Below are 26,694 nucleotides of genomic sequence, written 5' to 3' on the forward strand. Positions count from 1 at the left end.
AAAGGTAAAGTTTATGTGTATCCCCATTTCACTCCTCAAGAGAATAAATGTGTCTTTCCTAATCTCTGTTCAACTATGAGCACCCGGCTACACAAACTCATGCCAGCCACCCCGTAGACTGCTTGCCAGCTAATGGATACATGCGTTTGCTGAGGGACTCATCCCTATTGTAATCAGTTGTGACCAGGGATACAAGGTCAGATGGTATCGAGCAGAGCTTCTCAAACTTTAGCATGCATGTGAATCACCAGGGGACCTTGTGAAAATACAGGCTCTAATTCAGTAGGTAAGAGCTGTGACATGAATTTTTGTTTTCAGCAAACTACCAGGCGATGCTGATGTAGCTGCCCCTCCAACCACACTTGGGACAGAAAGGATAGAATGTAGTGGCCTCTGCATGAATATAATTACTCAGAAGGCAGTCACTCCGTGTGGAAAGGCTGTGGTTGTAAAACAGCATTTCATGTGGAGGAAGAAGTATTAAAAAAAGGAGTGGAAGAAGATGCAGCAGTGATGTCCATTTGTGTTTTATAGAAGGCCAATTTTGAATATGGTTAAGGTCACAATGAATAAGGCATCTTCAGACCAAACAGTTCGCATGTAGACAATATAGAACAACAGTGTTGTTGGGGTTGACTATTAATCCTTTTAGTATCTTACTCCAGAGCAAAACAATAGTTATTTTAATGTTTTCAGTGAGAGACAGTAAGCAGTTGGATCTGAATTTAAATTATTCATCTTCATTTGAGAGCTTGCTGCGAAACTCTTTTCACAGTTTGCCACTGAGTTCGCATTGGTGAAGATTGCCACAGGACTTAGCTGTTTATTATGCAAAGTTGGGAGCCTGAGTCCCTGGTGTAGACACCCACGTATCAGATTCTTTATCATTCTGGTACCTTAGGAGAGTCATACGGTTCTAATTGTCTTCATTAGGGAATCCATAGGGGTGATAGTTTAGCACTTGGTCACAAAGATCCTTGAACCATTTTGATGTCTGACATCCACAGAGTTAATCCCAGTGTCAAAGTGCCATTTCATTCATTCTTCTGTCCATTTCATAAACACAATCTGACTGATTAAAAAGCAAACAAGTTTTTTTTTTATTTGACAGTGCTAGAGGTCAGTGATTTAAAATTATGAATCATGTTGAATAGAAGGGAGTTTACTTAAATATTCAAGTCCTTCTGATAATCGCAGACACGTGAGGAAAAATGAGTCTTTCTGACTTCTTCCCCATTTCATTCATTACATGAGAAAGTTACATTCATACGCCTCATGTGATATTTACATTTATTCCTCATTGTTCAATGACAAGGGGGAGATGATCGTTTTATATTGTTTTATTATCTGGAGTTTACCCACTTCAACTCATTCTTCTTACTTTAAAATGACTATTTAACTTTAATGACCAGAGAAGGCAAAAATGATTACTTTAAATGGCTAAATAGCAACATGCCTCCTTTTTATAACCAAGAAGTCTCCTCATTTCTGTAAATTAAATTTTGAAAAGGATTTTCAACATTCACTTTTTGTTGGTAGTCATGAAGAATTCTGACTTACTGAATAGCTTAACCATGGCTTTGACTTCTATGTTTTTTGTTTTCAAATGCTGAAGAAAGAATACTTTCTTTCTTGCTGGCTTTGGAGCTAGACAAACTTATGTTTAAATTTCTTCTTAAGGCAAACTTGCTACGTTACTTTGGACAAGTTATTTAATCTCTGTGAGCCTTAGTTTCCTTATCTATAAACTCGTGATTCTATCTACTTTGTAGCATTATTTTGGAGGTAAAAATAAATACTTCATGTCATGCAGCGGTATAAATATTATACCTAAGAGAATTTCAATAAATAAATAGACATGATGTTTAAAATTTTCTGACAAAATAACAGTTTGTTTTGATATAAATTAAAAGCAAAAGTACTTTTGTTACTTCATGTTTACATAGGAAGAATATTATCTATTCTTGACATTGGTAAAAACTGCAGTTCTTTGAGTTATAAGATCTGTGATTGTAATTTCTCCTTGGTTAATCTCTATATCGGAAGCTTTGATGTAAAAAAAAAAAAGTGTTTTTTCAAGAAAATAAGCAGAGATATTGTCAGCAGTTTACCAAAAGAAATTCTAACTAGTTTTCAAAGTGTAGTCAGTAAATTCACTCATGCTGTGTGAAATAATATACAGGAGCACGGAGAATAGTTATCAGTTTTGTTTATATTGAGACATTTTATTCACTTTAATCCAACAGGGCTGAGAAATTCAAATTATGCCTATATGTTCTTGGAGAGTGAACACCAGAAATATTGTATGAGAATGGGACACCTCACTATCATTCAAAATGAAGGAAGTAAGAAAGATGTCTTCCATATCAAGTGGAAAACAAATATTTTCAATGAACATAAACACATACTCTCACATATACCTCTACATAGTGAAAATGCAAAGACATTTTTTTGATGGATTCCTAGGTACAGGCCACAGGATCACCATACAGATATATTTCTAATAGGATCCTTTGTATTAATTTTATAATTAACCTCCCTTAGATTAATAGCAAATGAGGCATGTCCTTTATTTTAGATGGCATTTACCTAGTAAATGCTGGTATAGTAGTTTATTTGCCAGTGTGTTTTTCATTTGATGGAGCATCTGTGGGGTTTTGATTTTATAAAAGTTAATAAAGCCATTGGTAATAGCAATGGAAACTCCTGGGAAATTGGTTCAAAGAAAATGTGAATTTCAGGGCAGCAGCCTAGTTTGTAGGTTCAGAGCATTGTGGACTTCAGCTCTTACTCTGTGCTTCAATCTAGAAGATTTTCTTAAAGCCAAAATAATTTCCAGAATGTCCCAATGTTTATTTCCAGTATGGTCTACAAACAGCCTTACCATCCATGTCAAAGCAATTCTTTCCTCCTTTAATAATAGAACAGTTACATCTCATTGTAATCTTACAGCGGGGTAATATTTTAAGTCTGGACAGATTATAACCTTCAAGCTAATCTCCTCAAGCATCATCATTCTTATCCTTTTAGGAACTGTCAATATGTCTACCAGTGCATAATGGTACTTTTCCTTATACAGATCCAGTGCCCCACTTGCCAATTCGTCTGGTGTTTTAAGTGCCACTCTCCTTGGCATGAAGGTGTTAACTGCAAGGAGTACAAAAAAGGGGACAAGTTGTTGCGTCACTGGGCCAGTGAAATCGAGCATGGGCAGAGGAATGCCCAGAAGTGTCCAAAGTGCAAGGTGAGAAAACTAACCTTTGCCCAGAAAATCACTGAACGGTAACATTTACAATATTGAAGTGAATTATATGTGTAACTGTTTTAATGCAGGTTATTTGCTGTTTCATTTTAGAAGAGTAATTATATTACATAACTGAATGGAAGATTTTTGCATGTAAACGACATAATATTCTTTTTACTTGCATTGTACTTCAGAATTTAAGGAGGCTACATATAATTACTGATTTTAAACTTCAAAGTTTTTATGTTCTAATGGAGAGGTGTGGTGCACCTGGGTGGCTCAGTCAGCTGAGCGTCCGACTTCGGCTCAGGTCATGGTCTCATGGTTCCTGGGTTTGAGTCACACTTTGGGCTCACTGCTGTCGGTGCAGAACCTGCTTTAGATTCTCTTCCCCTTTCTCTCCCTGACCCTCTTCGGTTCATGTCCACGTGTGTGCGTGCTCTCTTTCTCTCAAAAATACATAAACATTAAAAAAATCTGAATTGTTCAAAAAAAAATAAAAATAAAAATGGAGATGTGTGTATAGGGAAAAGCCGGAATGAAAATAATGTAAAATATTATTTCTAGTTTCCCGCATGTACTATAATCACTGTTCAATTATGCAGGCTCTGAGTCCTGCTATCCTTTGCTTTTCTCTCCCTCTTCCATTGCTTATCACTTAAGGATTACATTAAGCTGATCATTTGCTTTTTGTAAATCTGGTGCGGTAGAAGCTAATAGCTGAAGTCAGAACTTAGGGATTTTATGAATCCCATTTCTCATTTTTCTCTTGATTATCACGCAGGCAATCAAAAGTTAGTAGGCATTTGAGCTGAGATTTACATGTTGAGAGTCAACCATGCAAACAGCCAGGGAAGGCTTACCTGTAGAGAAATCAGCAAGTAAATCCAGCCAGAAAACTTTGGATTTGATACTTACAGGATAGGGATCTGTTTAAGTTTGGAGTTTTTCTTTTTTTTTTTTTTCCCTCAAAGCTCACTTTAGAAACTTATATGTGTGTATAGGTATATGTACACTCTTCCGTATGTTTTCCACTTTTTGCCAAATTAATCTTTAGAAATCAGTCTAGTTCCATCTACATTGTTGCAAATGGCAAGATCGCATTTTTTTTGATCGCTGAGTAAGACAAATTATCATATGATTTCACTCATGTGGAATTTAAGAAACAAAACAGAGTAACATAGGGGAAAGGAAGGAACAATAAAATAAGATAAAAACAGAGAGGGAGGTAAACCATAAGAGACTCTTAAATATGGAGAACAAACTGAGGGTTGCTGGAGGAGAGGAGGGTGTGGAGTGGGCTAAATGGGTGATGGACATTAAGGAGGGCACTTTTTGGGAGGAGCACTGGGTGTAAGTGATGAATCATTAAATTCTACTCCTGAAAGCAATACTACACTCTATGTTAACTAACTTTAACCTAAAAGAAAAGAAGAAAGAAATCAGTGCAGATTGGGCCCAAGAACAATTTTGCAATTCCTTCGTGGTGACTTAGCACCAGATAAATAAAATTTGACTTCTCAGAAAATTTTTAAAAATTAATCATTTTAAATCCTACTTGAAGTAATAAATCATATTCTGAAGCCTATTAATGAGCATAAATGTAATGCACAGATTCACTGAATTAGATTCACATACTAGTTTGCACATATAATAAGTAAAAGTATTGCCTCTAATAACATGTTGCATTCTTAGCAATTGAAAAAACTTTTGAAATAGTTTAGATGACCTGGCTCCTTAAAAGCCATGTCTAAAGATGTTTGAGCTAAAGCTTTCTTTGTTTTCCCTGTGGAAGGCAAATTCATCCACAATTACCGTTTTGATTTTAGAGTTGTTCCAGATCACTGCATCAACTGCTCAGTACACTTCCATTTTTCATACACTGAAGAACAATGAGAAAATGAGGCCTTTCCTCCTTTCTCTTGCCTTTTCAGTTTATTCAAAGCTGCTACTCACTTTCAACTAAATAAAGACCAGTAGGAATTTAGAACTGCTGTTAAGTCATTCTATTTAACACTTTGTTCAAAAGTATACTTTTTATTTCTCTGGAACGTTGTAAAAACAATTACCAGTTAGCCTGGCTCCACAACCATATGCTGAATGAGCAGAGCAGCATTGTACATTGAGGAAATTCTGAATGAATTGAGGTAATACATAAAAACATACATTGGTTACTGTAATCCTTCAGTCTAACATTAAGTGGACTCTGATATATAGAAAGAAAAAGCAGCCAACTATAAGGAGTTTTCTGAATGCTCTAACAACTTCTCACAGTTTTAACAAGTATAGATAAACAGTTAAGAGAGAACATCCATACTGGTTGCTCTTTGAAGTAATAGCTAAAATGTTGGGGCTTGAAAAAGAATTAGCTTTTAAATGGCTGAAAGGAAAGGAGCCAAGGAACCACAAAATCCACTTACGTGATAGTGTGTAGCACAGGATCTACTTTCTGGTGAGATTCAGGTTCCATACAATTCATGTCATTTATGTCATATTTTAGGGTGTGATTTGAATACAAATGGTTCAGTCTTCCTTTTCTTTTAAGCATATGACTTTATAGCTTTGCATTTTCTTAACTGTGATTTTTGTTGTTGTTGTTGTTGTACCTTAAAATTATTTCCCCCCCCACGAAACATTAATTCTTATAACAGAAATCCATGAGGAGACACTACTCGATGACTTAATATTTATCTTATACTCCAAGGCTTTGCTTTCATAAATAATCATTTAAATTTATAAATATAAAATGTTGGAAAATAAATAAATATGAAGCAAGTTAAACTAAATGGCTATGAATGCATAGTAGAAATCAGTGTGAAATTAACAGAAGTGAAAATATGTGTATTAAAATGATTTATTTTCTTTTTTTATGTTTACTTATTTTGAGAGAGAGAGAGAGAGAAAGAGAGAGAGAGAGTGTATGTGTGTGTGTGTGTGTGTGTGTGTGTGTGTATCTGTGTGTGTGTGTGTGTGTGAGCAGGGGATGGGCAGAGAGAGAGAGAGAGAGAGAGAGAGAGAGAGAGAATCCCAAGCAGGCTCCTTGCTCAATCTCTCAAACCATGAGATCATACCTGAGCCAAAACCAAGAGTTGGACACTTAACTGACTGAACACCCAGGCTCCCCTAAAATTATTTATTTTCAATTAAAAGAATTAAATTTATAAATGTAAAAGAGGAAGATGCTAAGAGTTTATGAAAAAGAACAATTTCGCATAATATATATATAAAACAATTATATATATTTTCATAAGTATCTGCTCTCAATGATAATCAAATGTGTTTAAAATTTTGTTATGGCCAAAGTGTTTTGATATTTTTATACCCTGCATAGGTATATTTTCTTAGATTGATTCATAATTTTAATAATTGTGATTTTTAAATGATTGTTTTGTTTATAAAAGTCCTATAACATAATAGAAATTTGGAAAAGAGAAAAAATGTATGAAGAATCCTGCCTCTCCAGTGTACTCACCATTGTATCTCCTCCATCTTTCCCCTATTTAAGAAACTTTTTAAAGTTTTAATTGTAGTATGCAGATCATTTGATATTCTTTGTTTTCCCATTTACCATTCCAAACCTTTCTCAGGTCACTAAATAGTTTCCATAACAATTGTTTAATTAGCTTATTAACTCTTAAATGCCTTTCTGCTACTGGATACCAAAGCTGTCTTTGTTTGGCTTTAGGGCTAAAAAATATATATTTACATATATATATATGATATAAAAACTAAATAATGTCTTGATGATATCCTGAATATATCTTTTTTCCATATTTTGGACCTTTAAAGATTTTTTTATTTTTTTAAATTTATTTTGAGAGGGGGAGAGAGGAGCAGAGAAAGGATGAAAGGGAGAAAGAGAGAAAGAGAAAGGGAGAAGGGGAATCCCAAGCAGGCTCCGCGATGTTGGCACAGAGCCCGATGGGGGGCTTGAACTCAAGAACCATGAGATCATGACCTGAGCCAAAATCAAGAGTCCAATGCTTAATTGACTGAGCCACCCAGGCACCCCTATTTTGGACCTTTAAAAGCATATATTTCTAAAAATAGACACTGGTTTAAAGGATGTCAATGTTTTTAACATTTGGTACATATTGCCAATTTGCTTTCTGAAAAGATTGAAACAGTTTATAATTTCACCAGAAAAAACTTGAGGACCTGTTTCTATATAAGCATTTCTTATTAGCGTTTCAAGTATTTTTAAATACTTGCTATTTTAATAGTTTAAAAATATATTATTCTTATATTTTGAATTTCCTTATTTGCCTTTAGATTGAATATAAATTCATGTAATGTTCAGTTTGTAATGCCACTTTTGAGTTTTCTGTGTATCCTTTGCCCATTTGCATGGATCAGTCAGGGCATATTTTTTATATCAGATTACATGAGCTCTTTGAAAATAATAACTGCTTTTCTGGCATATTTTCTCTCCTGCCGTCTTTTACTCTCTTTTTATATCAATGATGGTTTTTTTTTCTTTTTTTATTTTCATTTTTTACTTAATGTGTGTGTGTGTGTGTGTGTGTACGTGCATTTAAAAAAATTTTTTTGACCAAATATATCATTATTTTTCTTTTTGGATGGATATAAAAACACACATCATATTTATATTTACATTCATATTCATGTTTGTATATTTTACACACATATTTTATATATTTACATATCTTTTATAAATATTTTGCTCCTAAGCTTAGAAAGTTATCTATCACCCAGAAGTTTGATAAACCAGTCTATTTTCTTCCTTTTCTTTTAACTATTTAACTTCTATATATTTAAACTCTTTAATCATAACTTATTGTGATGTTTATTATGCATTGGATACCTGCACTAATTTTTTCCAAATTAAGATCATCTAACCTAATAGGGTTTATTACATAATTCTCCTCCCACCTATTGATTTGTAATTTTTCCCTAACCATATGTTACATTAATATATGTAAAAGTCTCTCTTATGAGACAAATACTATATGGTTTCATTTATTGTGGAATTTAAGAAACAAAACAGATGAACATTGGGGAAAGAAAAAAAAAAGGAGGCAAGCCATAAGAAAGACTTAAATATAGAGAATAAACTGATGGTTACGGGCTAGGAGATGGGCAGGGGGGATAGGCTAAATGGGTGATGGATACTAAGGAGGGCACTTGTGTTGAGCACTGGGTGGTATATGTAAGTGATGAATCACTAAATTCTACTCCTGAAATTAATATTACACTATATGTTAACTAACTAGATTTAAATAAAAACTTGAACATAAAAAATGTCTCCCTTCTGAACTCCCTAATCTTGCTGCTGCTAATTTTTCAAGGAAGTTCTGTGCTTATATTGGTAAGTGTTAAGTGATTTTGCTTTTTGGGCGCCTGGATGGCTCGGTTGGTTAAGCATCCAACTTTGGCTCAGATTCATGATCTTGCGGTTCGTGGGTTTGAGCCTTGCATCGGGCTTTGTGCTGACAGGTTGGAGCCTGAAGCCTGCTTTGGATTCTGTGTCTTCCTCTCTCACTGCCCCTCCTCCAACTCACACTCTGTCTCTCTCGCTCTCTCAAAAATAAACATTAAAAAAAATTTAAATGATTTTGCTCTAGTAAAAGGTACCCATCCAAACAAGTTTTGATAGTCTATTAATTTTCTATTTTATTTAGCATTCCAAATAAAACAACCTCTCTTTTATTTGCTTATAAATGTTATGTCTCCCATGAGTTTTTACCATTTCCTCAAGTGAAAAGACCAGTTTAATATGTGGTATAATATTATGAAGAGATCTGACTTATGCTGAGAAATCAAAATTATTTTCATAATTGAATTTTGGCAGATAAACAGAATTAGTGTTGAAATATTTTTCTTCCATATGTGATTAAGATGTTTATTCATAATGTGATTTTTTTAGGGTGAGGTGAAAATATGCAAACATTTCTGGAAGTTATCTATTTATAAGACATTTTTATAAAAAGTTGATAGCAGCATAATAAGATTAACTTTACTTAGCTTTTTTTTTATTTGACAGAGGGAGAGTGAGAGCATATGAGCGGGGGAGAGGGAAAAGGGAGGGAAAGAGGAGAGAGAATCTTAAGCAGGTTCCATGCTCAGCGCAGAGCCAAATGTGGGGCACCATCCTATGACCCTGGGATCATGACCTGAGCCAAAATTAAGAGTTAGATGCTCAACTGACTAAGCCACCCAGGCATCCCTGCGTAGCCATTTTTATTTGAATTTCATTGCTTCTTAATTTATAATTCTCTACTTGAGACACTATTTTTTTTTCTTAAAAACATATTTCCTGTCTTATATAAATTCTTAGCCTATAGAAAATGTATGGTAATTTTAAAATGTCTTTTGTGAACATAGTTACTACAAAATTAAGTCTAATTTATGATACTTTTTAGTTTATTTTTTTAATGTTTATTTATTTTTGAGAGAGAGAGACAGATGGAGCATGAGTCAGGGAGGGGCCGAGAGAGAGGGAGACACAGAATCCAAAGCAACTCTAGGGTCTGAGCTGTCAGCACAGAGCCCGACATGGGGCTCGAACTCATGAGCCAAGCCATGAGATCATGACTTGAGCCAAAGTCAGATGCTTAACCAGCTGAGCAAACCAGGTACCCCTAGCTTCACTTTAAAACAAGTAGGGGATTTCAGTTTTGTTAGAAGTATTAGAATATTTGTTCAATTTCATGTAAAAGTTCATCTTGAGACTATGTCTTACAGCACAAATTAGATATCAAATGGAGTTAATAAGAAAAAGAATTGCTAATCCAAAGAAAATGAAAAGTGAGATGCACACCCAAAAGTTAACAAACATAAGATTATACACTACAAAACAAATGAATAAACATATTTTATAAGCAATTTCACATATACACTTTAGATTTAAATTGTACCGAAGTTTTTTGGAAACAATATTGAGTCAAATGGTGCTTCTTTATACTGTGGTGAAAACAAAATTTATCATCTTAACCATTTTTAAGTGCAAATGGTGTTTTTTTAAGTTTTCATTTAAAAGTTCAAAATACTTGGTGTGCTGGGTGGCTCAGTCCGTTGAGCCTCTGACTCTTAATTTCAGCTCAGGTCGTAAACTTACAGTTTGTGTTTAAGCCCCACATTCGAGGCCCACTGTCAGTGTGGAACCTGCTTGGGATTCTCTCTCTTCCTCTCTGTCTGCCCCTCCCCCACTTGCATGCACATGTGGGCTGTCTCTCTCAAAATAAATAAACTTTAAACTTAAAATAAAAGTTCAAAATACTTAAACTATTCTAGTGTATATACTCATTATGGTTCTTTAATGGTTCTAAATTAAAAGCAAAAAAGAAAGTTATCTATTTTATTGTTTCCTTTTTTCCAGAAAGTGGCTACCGCATACAATTTTATTGTAGAACAAATACTTTTTAAAGAGTCTGTCTAGGGGCACCTCGGTGGCTCAGTCAGTTGAGTGTCTGACTCTTGATTTCAGCTCAGGTCATGATCCCAGGGTCGTGGGATCAAGCCCTGCATTGGGCTCCACACTGAGTGTGGTCCCTGCTTGAGATTCTGTCTTTCTCTCCCTCTGCCCCTCTCCCCTGCTCACATTTGCGCTCTCTCTCTCTCTCTAAAATAAAAATAAATAGTCTGTTTATTTTAGGAAATTTTAAAATAAATATTTAATTCATTAAGAAATGTGTGTCAGGTGATAGGAAAACCCCCGCTGCCCAGCTGGATGTTTCTAAAGGCATGAATCCTTGTAGATTTCAAAAGAAACATTAGAAATCTCTAATATTTTTGTCTAATGTTTTAATAAGCTTCATTAAAGGTAAAACAGTTGTGAAGCCTTGAAGAATGTGAGAACTTTGCAAAAATGATTAATGATCCAATCCTCTGGTTGTTGCAAAAACAGTTTAATATTAGTCAATTTGTGCTACTTATCTGAACCAGATTTTGACTGTTAGCCATATCATGTTTTTCTTTTGTGCAGTTTTGAATTGTTAAAATTCCATTTTTTTCAAAGGCCAGATTAATGCCTTCTGAGTATATTTATTTTAAAAAAATCTACTTTGTTTTTTTAAGTTTATTTATTTTGAGAGAGAGAGAGAGAGAGAGAATGAGAGAGAGAGAGAGAGAGAGAGACAGGGAGCCGGAGAGAGAGATGGAGAGAGAAAGAATCCCAAGAAGGCTCCACACTGCCAAGCACAGAGCCTGAGGCTCACACTCACCTGATACTCAAACTCACAACGTGAGGTTATGACATGAGTCAAAACCAAGAGTCGGACAATCAACGGATTGCACCACCCAGGTATCCCCTGGGTATCTATTGTTTTAACACATGTACTTTCAAAATAGAGGTGAACACACCTTCAGGCCCTTTAATCCGATAACTTGAGGCAGGCCAGTTTAAAGCAAGCAGGAAGTTAAAGTTAAGAAACAATTGTATAAAGAAGGCAGTATGTATAAAGGAAGTGTTATCTCTTCAAAAATATTTCTGAAGCAAATATTATAATATGTTAACATTATTAAATGCAGGTGGTGAATCCGTGTAGGTTTGTTACATTATTAACTTTAATTTTTTAAATGTTTGTAATAGTCCATGGTTAACAATAAGTAAAATCTAACAAGGGAACTGAAGGAATATAACATCATAGCTTTCTGGATCCATTTGAACCATCTCTATTTTCCTACACAATCTCTAAGGATTTGGCTCTTACATTTTTTTCCTTCCTCAAATACAAGTTGAATGTTGCTCAGCATACTGGGCTTTTCTAAAGCAAAATTAGTGTCAGTATTTCTCAAAATGGTCAGTTTTTTTTTAATTTGGAAAAATGAAGGGGAATTCCTTAAACATCCCTCCTCCAAATTACCTTGTCACTTAATGTCAGATAAGACAAATATTTAAATAAACATTTGTGTAATGTGATACAAATCTAGTCACAGGTGACTAGATTACCTGTAGGTGACCACCTTAATTTTCTTCTTGTATAAATAATCTCACATCTCTCTTTAGGACACTTTATAAGACATTGAATAGAGATGATTAATTGGAAATTGTACATTGATTAATGGGTAAATAAGTCATTTATTTTATTCCAGAGTCAACATAGTTCCTATTCCTAGGTAACAGGACAGTCACTTTTCTTAAAAAAAAAAAAAAAAAATACCAGGGTACCTGGGTGGCTCATTTGGTTAAGCATCTGACTTTTCATTTCAGCTCAGGTCATGATCTCATGGTCCTGAGATCAAGCCCCACATCGAGCTCTGCTCTGGGTGTGGAGTCTGCTTATGTTTCTTTCTCTCCCTCTCCCTCTGCCCCTCCAGCCAAACTATTAACAAAATGTGCTGAATTCTGATATGACATCTGTATTTTATTCATAAAAAATGCCTTGATATAATACTCTGTGGTGTTAGCACAATTATAATAATAATAATAATAATAATACTAAGATATATTATTTACTAAATGTCAGTCTCCATTATAGTTTTAGACATACATTGTCTCATCAAACCCTCAGATATGGTACTAAAACGATAGATTTCAATGTGCCGTCCAGATCTTAATTGTTAAATGCCTTTTGAGAAAACTTTAAGATATTACACAGTAATAATAAAATGATAGGCTCAGTAGCATATAAGTTACATTTGTTGTTTCATTTAAACCTCCAAAAAAGTACTGAGGAAAGGGTAATTACCACCATTTCAAGATGTAGAAACTGTTTGAGTGAGGTTAAGTAACTGGACCAAAAAGCAGGCGGGGAAAGTGAATTATGTTAATTCATAATTTATTGTGAATTTGGAATTAAGAGAATTTACTTGTCATGATATTTCCCTTCAAATATTTTATTCTCTTAAATCCTATAATACAGTGCTGTAGGCAAGAATGTATTGATTCAGAGAAAATGATTAATTTGCTCCTGTTCACATAAAATTAGCTCAAAAGCTATGTCTGTGGGCTCTTATGTCTGAGCTGTAGCTGCGTGGTCCTGTGGTTGCTGAAGAAAGAATTTGGTGAGTATAAATGTTGGCTCTTATAGATGATCCTGCAGTTCTCTAGCACTTCACACATCCCTACAAACGCACTCCAGGGGCTCTCAAAACGCACCCATTCCATAGACGCTTTTCCAAAGAAGACATCCAGATGGCCAACAGACACATGAGAAGATGCTCAGCGTCACTTATCATCAGGGAAATACAAATCAAAAACCACACTGAGATACCACCTCACGCCGGTCAGAGTGGCTCAAATGAACAAATCAGGAGACTATAGATGCTGGCAGGGATGTGGAGAAATGGGAACCCTCTTGCATTGTTGGTGGAAATGCAAACTGGTGCAACTGCTCTGGAAAACAGTGTGGAGGTTCCTCAAAAAATTAAAAATAAAACTACTCTACGACCCAGTAATAGCACTACTGGAAATTTATCCAAGGGATACAGGAGTGCCGATGCATAGAGGCACATGTACCCCAATGTTTATAGCAGTGCTTTCAACAATAGCCAAATTAGAGCCTAAATGTCCATCAACTAATAAATGGATAAAGAAGATGTGGTTTATATATACAATGGAATACTACTTGGCAATGAGAAAGAATGAAATCATGCCATTTGCAGCAATGTGGATGGAACTGAAAGATATTATACTGAGTGAAATAAGTCAGTCAGAGAAGGACAGATATCATATGTTTTCACTCATATGTGGATCTTGAGAAACTTAACAGAAGACCATAGGGGAAGGGAAGGGGAAAAAAATAGTCACAAACAGAGAGGGAGCGAGACAAACCATAACAGACCTTTAAATAGAACAAACTGAAGGTGGATGGGGGAGTGGGGGAAAATGGGTGATGGGCATTGAGGAGGACACTTGTTGGGATGAGCACAGGGTGTTGTTTGTAACTGACGAAACAAGGAATCTACCCCAAAAACCAAGAGCACACTTTACACATTGTATGTTAGTCAATTTGACAATAAATTATATTAAAACAAAATTGTGCCCACTCAAACAATAAAATATCTTCTTCATGGCTCCCATTTCACACAGAACAAATGCTTATAATAGCCATATGAATTGTCACATTCTGGACACACTTCTGCTCCATTATTCCTCTAGCCTTATCTTCTACTTCATTCAAGCTCCTCCAACCACATCGCCTTCCTTGCTCTTCTTCAAAACCATCAAGCATGTTCCCTTCTCAGGCTCTCCATACTTTCCCCAGCTATCTGCATGGCCAGTTCTCTCCCTTCATGTCTTTCAGCCAAATTCATCTTCCCAGTAATCACCTTCCCCTATATCAATATGTAATATGCCCTTACATGCTTTTTTTTTTCTCCATAGCTCCATTTTAATTATCACTATGTAAAATAGTGGATATATTTTGCAGCCAAAATAGAAGATTGTTGAATGAATAAATGCCATTTTTCTTTCCTCCTTATAAGCACTTTTCATGAGAGCCCATTATGTGCTCGGCAAAATGGGGTCCTTTTTCTCATGAAACTCACAGAGAGGAAGACACAGGCATTATTACACTGACAATGATCAAACACTTGTACTTCAGTAGGGCTTAGAGTATTACAAGAAAGTTCATGGTAAAAGGAATATCTCATTAATCTTGGGAAATCCAGGGAGAGCTAGATTGTTGAGGATTATTGGATGGATTTTGGCATGAGAAAATGTTATCCAGGAATGAGATTATTACAATAAAAGTACAAGGGCACAGAGCAAGGAAATGTTTGCTGTGTGCAGGAACCACAAGCACTTTGTGGTTCCCTGAGAGTAAAGTTCACAGAAGGAAGTGGTGAAAGGTGGGGCTGTAGAAACAAACAGAAGTCTGGGCTTTACATGCAATGTTAAGAAACTTGGATTTTGGCCTCCAAAATCCAAAAAGTTGTAGGCAGGGAAATGGTATTATCAGATTTATATTTTAGGTTTGTTGCCATTGATTCTTTGAAGGTAGTTGTAGACATCTAGAGGAAATGATGAAAGTCTGAGCTAAGCTAGTGGTCAAGAGGCTGGAGAAGAAGAAAAGGATTAGACAAATATCATGGGGCTAAAACTGTCTGATCTTGAGGATTAGATGTGGATGAACAGTGTAAAGAGAGGATAACCACCTCTTCGGAAGGATAACCACCCCTTAGTTTGGGTATCTAAATGGGTGGTAATACCATGAATTGAGGTAAAATAATGGAGCTTGACCTCATTTTATTTTGTTGTCATTGGGATGGGGGCCATGGAATGATGATGAGTTGGTTTTCCTATTTGACTTTGAAATGGCTGTAAGGCATATAAGTGTATATGACCAACAAACAGTTGTTACATGAGTCTATAGCTCAGAAGTCAGGTCCACAGTGGAAGTGAAGAAATGAGATCCAGTGGAGGGAAGTTGGAACCATTTGTATATGGAAGAGATCCCCCAAAGAATATGTGCAAAGTGGTGAGTCATTGGTAGAATTAAGGAGTAAGTGAAGAAATGGGAACCAGAGAGAGAAAAGAGGAGAACCTGGAAAAAAGATGGTGTTGAAGGAAGATTATATCAAAAATCAGAAGGAAGTAGTGATCAACCAACTAAATGCCACTGAGATATATGTTAAGAATAAAAAACATGTTCACTGGATTTGGCATTTAGAGGGTCATGGATAATACTCATTTGTTCTTTTAATAAATATTTATTGAGAACATGCTATTTGATAGGACCTGTGCAAGTCCCCTTAATGAAAGAACAAAGAAGATGTATGTGATCTAGGGCCCTTTGAGATCTTATCAACTGGGAGAGTAGAGCATTTGAGTAGAAGGATACAGATAATTAAGACTTTTAAAATGTAGAGTGAGAAATACTGGGACAGGACTAGCATAGGTGGCTTCTCCTTTCATGGATATGGTGCCAAGAATATGCTGTGCTGGGAATGTATTCCCTAACCCTGGGGCCTCTTAACTGGTGAGATGCTACTTGTCCTTCACTGCTCAGATCAATGTCACTTTTTTGGAGAAGTCTCTTCTGACCCTTAGACCAGACCAAGCTCTTCCTATTAAGTGTTCTCTTTATACCTTGTCCCTTTCCCTCATAGCATTTGTCATAGCTTATGAGTGTTTACTTGTACTATTGATTAATGTCTGTCTACACCTCAGACAACCAACTCCTTAAGTCCAGGAGCCATGTCAGATTTTATCAGTGAACAAATATATAATTGTTAAGTAAGTGAATGAATGAATGAATGAATGAATGAATGAATGTTTTCTGGAGAATGACAACTGATTTGGATGTATCAGTAACATAGGGTTGCAGTCAACTGAAGAAGGATTAAGAGGTGAATAAGAAAAGCAGTGAGTATAGAGTATTCTCTTTTAAGAAGCCTGGAGAAATGGAAGGATGGGGGTAATCACTGGCCACAAGGTCATGCAGAATTACAGGAAGGATTTGTCAGGACAGAGACACCTGAGGCTATTGTCTCAGGACACCTGAGCTATTGGCAGGCTAAGGGGTGTACTGTCACTGGGGGAAGGGATGAAGATGAATGAAGGAGGGGAGAACTGGCATCTGAAGATTTTTGAGAACATGGGACACAGGGTCAAGGAAAGTATGGGAAAGAAGAGGGAAGAAAACTAGGGGCTAATTTATAGTACAATTGCCCCCTGGGGAATAAGCGTTGGGCAGTATTCTACACTCTTCTTCAAAGAATTTGTCATCATGAGTCAATCATAAGATTTAACTTGAGAAAGAATGAAATATGGCCTTTGGTAGCAATGTGGATGGGACTGGAGAGTGTTATGCTAAGTGAAATAAGTCATACAGAGAAAGACATACCATATGATTTCACTCTTGTGTGGATCCTGAGAAACTTACCAGAAGACCATGGGGGAGGGGAAGAAAAAAAAAAAAAGGTTAGAGAGGGAGGGAGCCAAAACATAAGAGACTCTTAAAAACTGAGAACAAACTGAGGGTTGATGGGGGGTGGGAGGGAGGGGAGGGAGAGTGATGGGTATTGAGGAGGGCACCTGTTGGGATGAGCACTGGGTGTTGTATGGAAACCAATATGACAATAAACTTCATATTGAAAAAAAAAGATTTAACTTGAAATATATATGAAATTCTCTATAACAAATTCTCTATAACAAACCAGTGCACTGGAAGACAACTAAAGTTATCAGGCAGAATATTGGCTTTAAAAAGCTAACAGAGTAGGAAACAACAAATAATTTTGCAATCAACGTCTTATTTGTTTTTTGCAACGTAGTCTACCATAATGAGGTGAACCCTTTTAGTTTGATATGACAGATGAGAATTCATTTCATTTATGTATGCCTTTCCTTCTCCTTCCAATTTTTTTCCTCCAAGTTTTTGATAGTTATTACTTTAGTTCTTCTTTTGATTATATTTTACCTTTAAATAATGTACTCAAACTTCTGTTCAGTATTCTAACAACGTTAGATGATATATAACGATCTAGCCCTCCTATAATTCTTTATGCTTCTTCCTTACTTCCCATTTTCTGTAAGCTGTAACTCTGTTTTTATATTGTTAAATTTAATAACATTCACATTCTATTCTAATGTAATATTTAATACTTTTGTTTTTTCTAAAGGATGATTTTAACATTTAAAAACCAATTGGGCATTTCCATAATCGAGAACATATAATTATGGATTTAGGATTACATTTCCTTTTCTACGAGTTCACAACTTCTAGGAAAAACGCCCCTAACATCGTTGCTCCCTATCAATTACTTAATTGTGCCATATTTTGTTACAACTCATATTTGGAACTAATATGCCTTTTGTTTTGTTTTTCCTGAAAGTTCTTATTGTTTTTCCTCTATTGAGAGTAGAAATACCCACTTTGTTTATCATGTTATTTAATATATAGCTCCTCAGGAATTTTATTGCTTGGTATATTCAAAAAGTTGTCATGTTTTGAAGATGTTCTTGAAACCAACTGACTTCCTATTCTAAATTGAACTGATTGTTTTCCAGCTGTCTCTCTGAGAGTTCTTACACCATTTTTTTTTGTATGTTCTTAAATTGCATTTTCTTGAATTTCACATTTAGTTAATGAAGTGCTTCCTTAAGTGATGGCCACAGAAAAGGTAGAGTCTTAGCATCTCTGGCACTGTTTTATTTTTGCCCTCATATATTTTTTATTTTATAGTTGGACAGTATTTCTAGGTTCAAAATTGTAATATTTTTAACAGAACTTTGAAGGCTTTGTGTATATGTTTGCTTTTTTAAATTTCCTATTTTATGGAGAATTGGTTCAGTGAGCTAAGTAAAGAATTGAGCATCACTTAGGGGATTTTTTTCAACTTTCCTCACAATTGCTTCTAGTTGATTGTTCCAGATATAAAAAGCCATCAGGGCAAACACATATATAAAAATACTTTTAAACATAAATATAGTAAATTATTTATTGGTGACAATAATAATGTAACAGTTAATTTAGTCATCACTTACTGCTTTAGGAATAAAATAAGCCTTCATTTCTTGGTGAAAATAGAGATAAATACTTATGAGCAGATGTATACTGATTTTATTACAAAATGGGTTCAATATTTAGCAGTTCTTGGGGCTCCTGGGTGGCTCAGTCGGTTGAGCGTCTGGCTTCGGCTCAGGTCATGATCTCGCAGTCTGTGAGTTCGAGCCCCACGTCAGGCTCTGTGCTGCTGGCTCAGAGCCTGGAGCCTGCTTCTGATTCTGTCTCCCTCTCTCTCTGCCCCTCCTCCACTCATGCTCTATCTGTCTCTCTCTGTCAAAAATAAACATTTTTTAAAAATTAAAAAAATATATTTAGCAGTTCATTTATTGTTATTCTTTCACCTTATGATTTAAGTAGAATCCGTATAAAAATTAGTAGCTGAATTCTACTTCTATTTTTCAGGTACTTTGTGGACATTTTATTAAACAAAATGTAAACAACTTGAGGATAGCAGATACTAATATATGTATTATATATACATACATATATATATATGGTTTTATGATTAATATCTTATTACAGGTGTTAATATGTCCTATGAAGAATGTCATAGACTCAAAAAGGGTCCACATTGTTATTTCTAACTATAAAGTGGACTTAATATCAAGCTCTTTTTAGAAGAAATATCTGGCATATTCTGAACATTTCATTTCATGACTTTTAAATGTACAGAGGTCTAAGCAACATTTAGTGTTTAAATTTTCAAGTTTTTAAGTATTAGCCACTCTTATTTATTACAGATGGAGAGAAGAAACCCTTTGAGTAATAACAAATCCAATGATAGTTGTGATTTATGAGTGGCTACTCATGGCTACTCATGGCTTAGTAGTATTTTGTCTGTCATATTCTGTCTCTGTCTCTTAAGCAAAACCAGAATTTTGATGCTAAATTAGTTTGTTTTGTAGCAGAGCTAAACTGATGAATGTTTTGAAGCGATAATACCAAGTAAAAACAGCTTCATTGAAGAATAAAATGTCCTTTAAGTAAATATAAAGCTATGTTTTAAGGCTTTATGTTCTGAAAACAAAGATGGCATTGTCAAAGTGTGACCTTTAAAGATACACTCAGGGAACTCATTTAGCATATAAAATTTATTATCCCCTGTGTGTTTGGAGTTCAAAATTACAACTCGCTTGTCAAATGTGAGAAGTAGTGTCTCCTATTGCACATTAATTTGCATTGTGTCAGTTCATTTCTCTGTAATTATCAAATTATCAAGAGATAGTTGCACTATCACTAGTAATAAAGGAAACACTGTGTACTTGAGGTAAATTATGAAACTACTTTTTCATGATTAAATCATTGCCTGTCTTGTGTAAGATATTCAAATTAATCTATAGAACTGTATAATCCTGCAATGTACAAGGTTACTATGGAGTTTAGAATTATATCACTTCCTGTGCAGAAAGATTATTGGGCTAACGGTATTTTAGTTGTCTGCTGTGTTCAGAATACCATTTTAGAATTAAGGAAAGGGGCGCCTGACTGGCTCAGTAGGTATAGCACGTGACTCTTGATCTTGGGGCTGGGAGTTCGAGGCCCGTGTTGGGTGTAGAGATTACTTAAAAATAAAATCTTTAAAAAAAAAAAAAAGAAAGAAAGAAAGAAGGAAAGACCGTTAAAAGAAACTAGAAATTAGTCTTTGTCATTTAAATTAAACAATAAATATGCCACATAAAGATTTTTAGAACCCAGTGAAGCAGTGTTACAAGCAAATATAAAGTAGCGACAATTGTATGTGAAATTTGGAGCCAGATGAACTGTAAGTGACAAGTTTCACTTATTAGTACATGTTTCCTGTCAGAAATAGTTTTGAGATTGTGTTACAGAGAGAATGTAAATTGGTCCAGAGAGCAGCTAAAGCAAGCAGTGAGACTCAAGATAGGCCTCATGCGTGAGAGCAGACATGTTTGTTTGACTAGCACGAAGATTGTGCTGTCACTTAGCAAAGGATACTGTTGACCCCCTGGTTTTATCTTTAAGTTTATAATAAGAGGCTACTTAGCATAATAAAGAAACAGACATGAATCAAAATCCTTTCTCCATTCACTCAAGCAGACTACATTTCTGAGCTCAGGTTATGAATAAGAATGCCAGTCTCATGGTGTGGTTAGGAGGCTTTAAGGTGCTAATCTGTGTACAATGCCCGGCACATAATGGGCTCTAAACAAATATCAGTCCTTTTCCCTTTAGAGGTCGCATACAGCACTATGCCCTGTGACCAGGAAATTTGTTAAGCTTTATTATCCCCGTTTAAAAATCAAATACAATATACAGTCAGCAAGTCGAGGATACAATGAAATAACCTTTATTTTGGGTGCTCAGCAGTTGTCTCTGAACATGTCTTCTCCTAGTGCTTAGGTGCTTTAAAGCAGGATCAGGAATAGTTCAAGGGGCCACTAAGGCCTTTGGCCTATATTATTCCTTCATGCCATCTACTATTAAATGGCTCTGGTCACAGGAATTGTTCTTCAGAATCGTTCACAGAAACAAGCACAGCAGAGGGGAAGCACTGGACTCAGGGAGAAATGATCAGGAAGCTAAAGAGCCGAGCCTCAGAGACCCTCACCCGTACAAGTTCCTTCTTGGGCCTTGTAGCTAATTTGTGCAGTGGGCTCTTGAACAACATAGATTTGAACTGTGCAGATTCACTGTAAATATATTTTCTCTTCCTTACGATTTTCTTAATAACATTTCTCCTCTGTAGCTTACTTCATTGTAAGCATACAGTATGCTAATACATACAACACATAAAATATGTAGTAATCAACTATGTTATTGATAAGGCTTCTGGTCGACAGTACACTATTAGTAGTTAAATCTGGGGGGAGTCAAAAGCTATAGACAGATTTTTTTACTGCAGGGAGGAAAAAAAGAAAAAGAATTAATATAATTTAAAAAGATGAAGTGGTCAATAGGAAAAGCAAGTTTTGCTTCTATTGACGAATAACAAATTCTGTTGATTTGTTTAGTAACTCTTGACCAGAGATGCTCATATGTACTTGGCCACAAGCTAGCCCTTGCCTATCTAGGAAGGTACTCTTTAGTTTAGCATCAACCTAAGGATCACCTATGTGAAAATATAAAAAAGGGAACCACCTACAATCAGGAGGTGTGCAGTTACATTGAGCAGGTATTTGACTTCTCACATTTTTAGGTGGGCAAAGGGGAAGGGATAGATGGAATCAGTATTATTGATCTGACTCAGTATGTGCCAATGGGTTAGGCACCATATATATATTATCACACTTTTATTCTCATGTAAGTAACATTACCTAAATTGAAGCAAGAAGTAACCTCTTTTTATAGAGTTTGTGGAGCCAGAATTCAAACACAGGGCTTCTTGGGGTCAAAGCCCAGGTTTTTCCAACCTCCCTAATGAGCTTAGGTTTTACCTGCCAAGGATCAGCTACTGGGGGGGGGGGAATGGACATTTAACCTATAATCCACCTAATGTTTGTTTGTTTGTTTGTTTTTTAAGTTTATTTATTTTGAGAGAGACATAGACAGCATGAGTGGAGGAGGAGTAGAGAGAGAGAGAGAGAGAGGGAGAGAGAGAAAGAATCTCAAGTAGGCTCCTTGCTGCCAGTGTAGAGCCCTATGGGCTCAAACTCACGAAACCATGAGATCATGACCTGAGCCAAAACCAAGTGTCAGCCGCTTAACCGACTGAGCCACCCAGGTGCCCCACAGCCTGCTGATTTTCAATCCCCAAGGTCTTACCAGCCACTGAGTAGACTTTTCTTTCTTCATTCTCATTTGTTCTCATTTGTTAAGTTCCTGCTGGGGGGTAGTCATTGTGCTGCCTGTAGGATACTGCCCCCCATGTAGTTATTACTTCTTCAAAATGGTCATCATCACCTACAGACTCCAGTAGGTAGAAAGGTAAGTAGGTGGATAACAGATGGTAGGTAGGTAGGGATGTAGATGGATGGATGGATAGATGGATAGAGGATGGGTTCACGAATATGTGTATTGCTCAAATGAAAGTTTCACCATTACTATGATTTCTATCTGTTGTTATTTTGAAAGCACCTGGAGGTCCTTCTAAAAATTCATATTGTTCTTTTAAATTGAAGTTAAAAATTTTAGTTACTTAATCAATAAAACTGAAATACTACATATAATTTGGAGCTAGCAACTTCAAAAACTTGAAAATTTTAATTTCAAAAACTACAAAATAAGGTTATATTTTGTAAATTTCTTTATCTTCAAAATTTTCCCTTTAAAAAAATATTTTGAGAGAGAGAGCGTGTGTACAAGCTGGGGTGGGAGGGGGAGGGGCAGTGTGGGAGAAAGAGAAAGAGAAGAGATAATCCCAAGCAGGGTCCACGCTCAGTGCAGAGCCTGACATGGGGCTTGATCCCGTGACCCTGGGGTCATGACCTGAGCCAAAATCAAGAGTTGGACACTTAGCTGACTGTACCACCCAGGCACCCCTGTCTCCCAACTTCCTAATTTCTATTTTCACATTAAATATCTTCCCTTTTACCTGGGTGATTTTTTTCTCATTTCCATAACCATTGAGAAGTTTTTGAATAATATAAATGTAACTGCACTAATACAGAAGTTCAGGGATGTACCTTGTGCATCAAGGGAAGGAGAGGAGGATTTCAAATGAAATGTGTAAAGTTGGGGAACCTGGCTGGCTAAGTCCGTGGAACAACTCTTGATCTCAGGGTTGTGAGTTTAAGCCCCATGTTGAATGTAGAGTTTACTTTAAAAAGAAAATGTGTAAGGGTGCCTGGGTGGCTCAGTTGGTTAAGTGGCTGACACTTGATTTCAGTTCAGGTCATGATCTCACGGTTTGTGGGTTTGAGGCCAACATCGGGTTCTATGCTGTCAGCAGGGAGCTTGCTTGGGATTCTGTCTCCCTCTCTCTCTGCCCCTCCCCTGCTGTCTCTTTGTCTCTCTCTGTCAAAATAAATAAATAAATAAATAAATAAATAAATAAATAAATAAATAAATAAATACTTTTTTAAAAATGTATAAAGTTGTGGGACTGTGGCTATAGCTTCACTGAAAAGTCAAGTGGCCAATGGTGGGTTTCATTCACATTAGTTGTGAAGTTCCCGGTTGTATTAAAACACTCACTGACACAACCGTTCCAAAGCAAAGTCATGGGTAGAAATTTACAATAGCCAGAATGGTATTGGGGACATTTTAAATAAATTTTCTAAGCAAAGAACTTATATATAAATATAAATAATATAAATAAATGAGAACAAGTGGGATGCAACTTGAATGTAGTAAATGCCTACTCGATAGTGAAATGGGAAGACTTTCTGGTGATCCTGTTGTAATCATATGAGTTGGACTGTGTAACCAAATCTTTTTTCTTTTTTTTATGAAATAATGTTAAGTTCTTTTTCATGGTTTTTCACCTAACAAACCAAGGGTGCATATACTTGAATGAAAGATGGCTCCAATTGTATGCAGTGTCCACAAGGATTCTGAGCCAAGTATCCAATTATATCCCAAGAAACAATATCTTTATTGTAACATGGCCTCAGTGTTTCAGACAGTGACTCCACACTGTTTCATTATGGGTTAAGCTGTATTTACATGTAACTTGACTGCAACAATAGAGGAAGATGCTTAGTTTTACAGATGGCGTTGTATAAACAGTCCTGTAAAGGTACTTGCAAATGACATTAGAGTTGGAAACTGAAAGGGTATTGTGAATACACTTACAGCTGCTATCATTTCCTTCCTCAAAGAAAGGGGCTTGGGGTGCCTGGCTGGCTCAGTTGATGAGCATGTGACTCTTGATCTCAGGGTTGTGAGTTGAAGCCCCGTGTTGGGTATAGAGATTACTTAAAAATGACATCTTAAAAAAAAAAAAGTCTGTTCCTAGATATTTATGCATAATTTCTACATAATCCTTTCTTTTAAGGAATATTCTCTATCTCTTCTTATTCCTCAAGTCACCTCATTCTTGCTGATCACAGCACAAATAAAATATACTTTCACAGCATTTTAAATCGCCTCCTAACCATTGAATTAGGTGTAGGTATAGAAAGATAAGTAAGTTTTTGGGGGGATGTGTGTGTTTATATGTTGGTCAAAATAAACCAACAGCTTAAGTACCTGAAATCTAGTTGAGATTTATGCATGTTAAAATATTTGATACAAATAGTCTTGGAGAGTGTCATTATAAGTAAACTGACAGCCTCACAAATTCTATGTAAGGCTTTTGTTTTGGTGAAACTTGTGTCACTCAATAACATTTGCCAGATTTTACTTTTTAAAAAATTGTAATAACGTTTCTTTGTCTTTTCCTCTGTCACCGATACAGATCCACATCCAGAGAACTGAAGGATGTGACCACATGACCTGCTCACAATGTAACACTAATTTTTGTTACCGATGTGGGGAAAGATACCGCCAGCTCCGGTTCTTTGGAGACCACACTTCAAACCTCAGTATATTTGGATGCAAATATCGCTACCTCCCAGAGAGACCTCATCTAAGGAGATTAGTGCGAGGGTCGGTCTGTGGTGAGTGTCCGGCATGATTTATAGGAATGCTTTCTGGGAAGGAAGCAGTGATAAGAGAACCCAGAGATATAGTAGCCATGGTAATTCTGAGCACCTATCAGGTATTCTGGTGGGGACTTCACCCCAAAACAGGAGGAAGCTATTTTCTCTGTTTTTGAGTTTAGAATGGAAATTTAAATTTGTTAGCAGGACACAATTCATATGAGCAAACGGATTTTGTTTGAAAAACAAATTATTAATTACACTGCAGAAATGTGAGGCCATTAGTCTTTTAATTTCTGAAGCCTTACTGTAAGCCATTTGATGAGAGGGATAATGTCACCTTCATTTTCCTACTGGCAATACCTAGCAATGGGTCTTACACATATCCTGCATTCATTCATGGCAGACGTGTAATACAATTTGTAAAAATCCTATGTTTCAGAACCCTGTACTGGAGTTTTACTGTATCTATTGGTTGATGTCACTGTATGTATTTTCTGTTGTATTAATAGCTAACAGTTAATGAAATGAGTATCAGATGCCCTCATTGTATACAAACCCAAGTTTACATATAAATGCAATGGTTTTTTTTTGTTTTGTTTTGTTTTGTTTTGGATTTACCCCTTCTTTGTCCTCAGCAACACACGATCTCATACACAAATATGCAGACATAAACACAGATGCCCACTCTGGCCTGATGCCACCAACCTTGTGTGATACAATGTTCTTCTGACCTGATATTGCTTCTTCCAATAGCTCCCCACTTCTCTGGAATATATCCACTGTGAGGCTTCTTCCTCGCGTTTTCATTACCCAAAACTCCAATATTTTGGAGGGCTGGCTAGGGAATCTAACTATTTATAACAGTATTTCCATGAGCATACCAAATTGCAAATTAAGTTTTGAGATATAACCTATTTGTAAGGCTGTGTATACAGAGAGCAACCCAAAACCACAAAATCCTTGTAATTTCTGTATTACTTGTTCTTTTCTTTCCTACTTAAGTGACATTTTGTGATAAGGTGTTTCCTTCCTTTTTTTTTTTTTTTACTTTAATCTTTATTTGACCATCATTTTTTTTTCCTTTTTGTTATTTGGTTTAATCATTCTTAAATAAGGGAAATTATTTCCTGCGCTAATGGTACAATAATATTTTGGATGCATTCTCTATGGGTCCTCTCGTTATTTACCCAGATGCCACTCCCACCCTCTTCTCAGGTCACAAAATAGCGTTCAGTTACTTAACAGCCTAGAAAATGTACAACCATTGAACATTATCAGCAGAGAAATATCTTCTCTGTACAGTCTTTTCCATTTTTACTTAAAAAATTCATGGTCAGCTTTCTGTAAATGGTTTTCTTTTTGGCCTACTTTCTGCTCTGTGTGTGCGCATATGTGCGTGTCTGGACAGACCTGACGAAGTAGGGAGCAGGTGGCTTTCAGATAAGCTCTCCCTCCCACCCCTGTTTTCCCACCGCCAGGACAGCTGCCTCTAAGTGCTGTTGGACCATAACTCCAAATGAGGTGGTCCACACCTCTCCCATCTGCACAA

General features: G+C 36.0%; 1 protein-coding gene across 2 annotated transcripts in view; it reads left to right on the forward strand.

Moving 5' to 3' along the window:
* The window catches only part of RNF217 (ring finger protein 217), a 131,586-nt gene that overhangs the window by 90,044 nt on the left and 14,848 nt on the right, over nt 1-26,694 (forward strand). For both annotated transcript variants that reach the window (XM_045499457.1, XM_045499458.1), the window contains 2 exons: nt 3,080-3,244; nt 24,959-25,160. In XM_045499457.1, coding sequence (XP_045355413.1) covers nt 3,080-3,244; nt 24,959-25,160 — 367 coding nt within the window. The remainder of the gene's footprint in view (nt 1-3,079; nt 3,245-24,958; nt 25,161-26,694) is intronic.

The sequence above is a fragment of the Leopardus geoffroyi genome, chromosome B2 (assembly GCF_018350155.1).
Source record: "Leopardus geoffroyi isolate Oge1 chromosome B2, O.geoffroyi_Oge1_pat1.0, whole genome shotgun sequence".
Lineage (NCBI taxonomy): Eukaryota > Metazoa > Chordata > Mammalia > Carnivora > Felidae > Leopardus > Leopardus geoffroyi.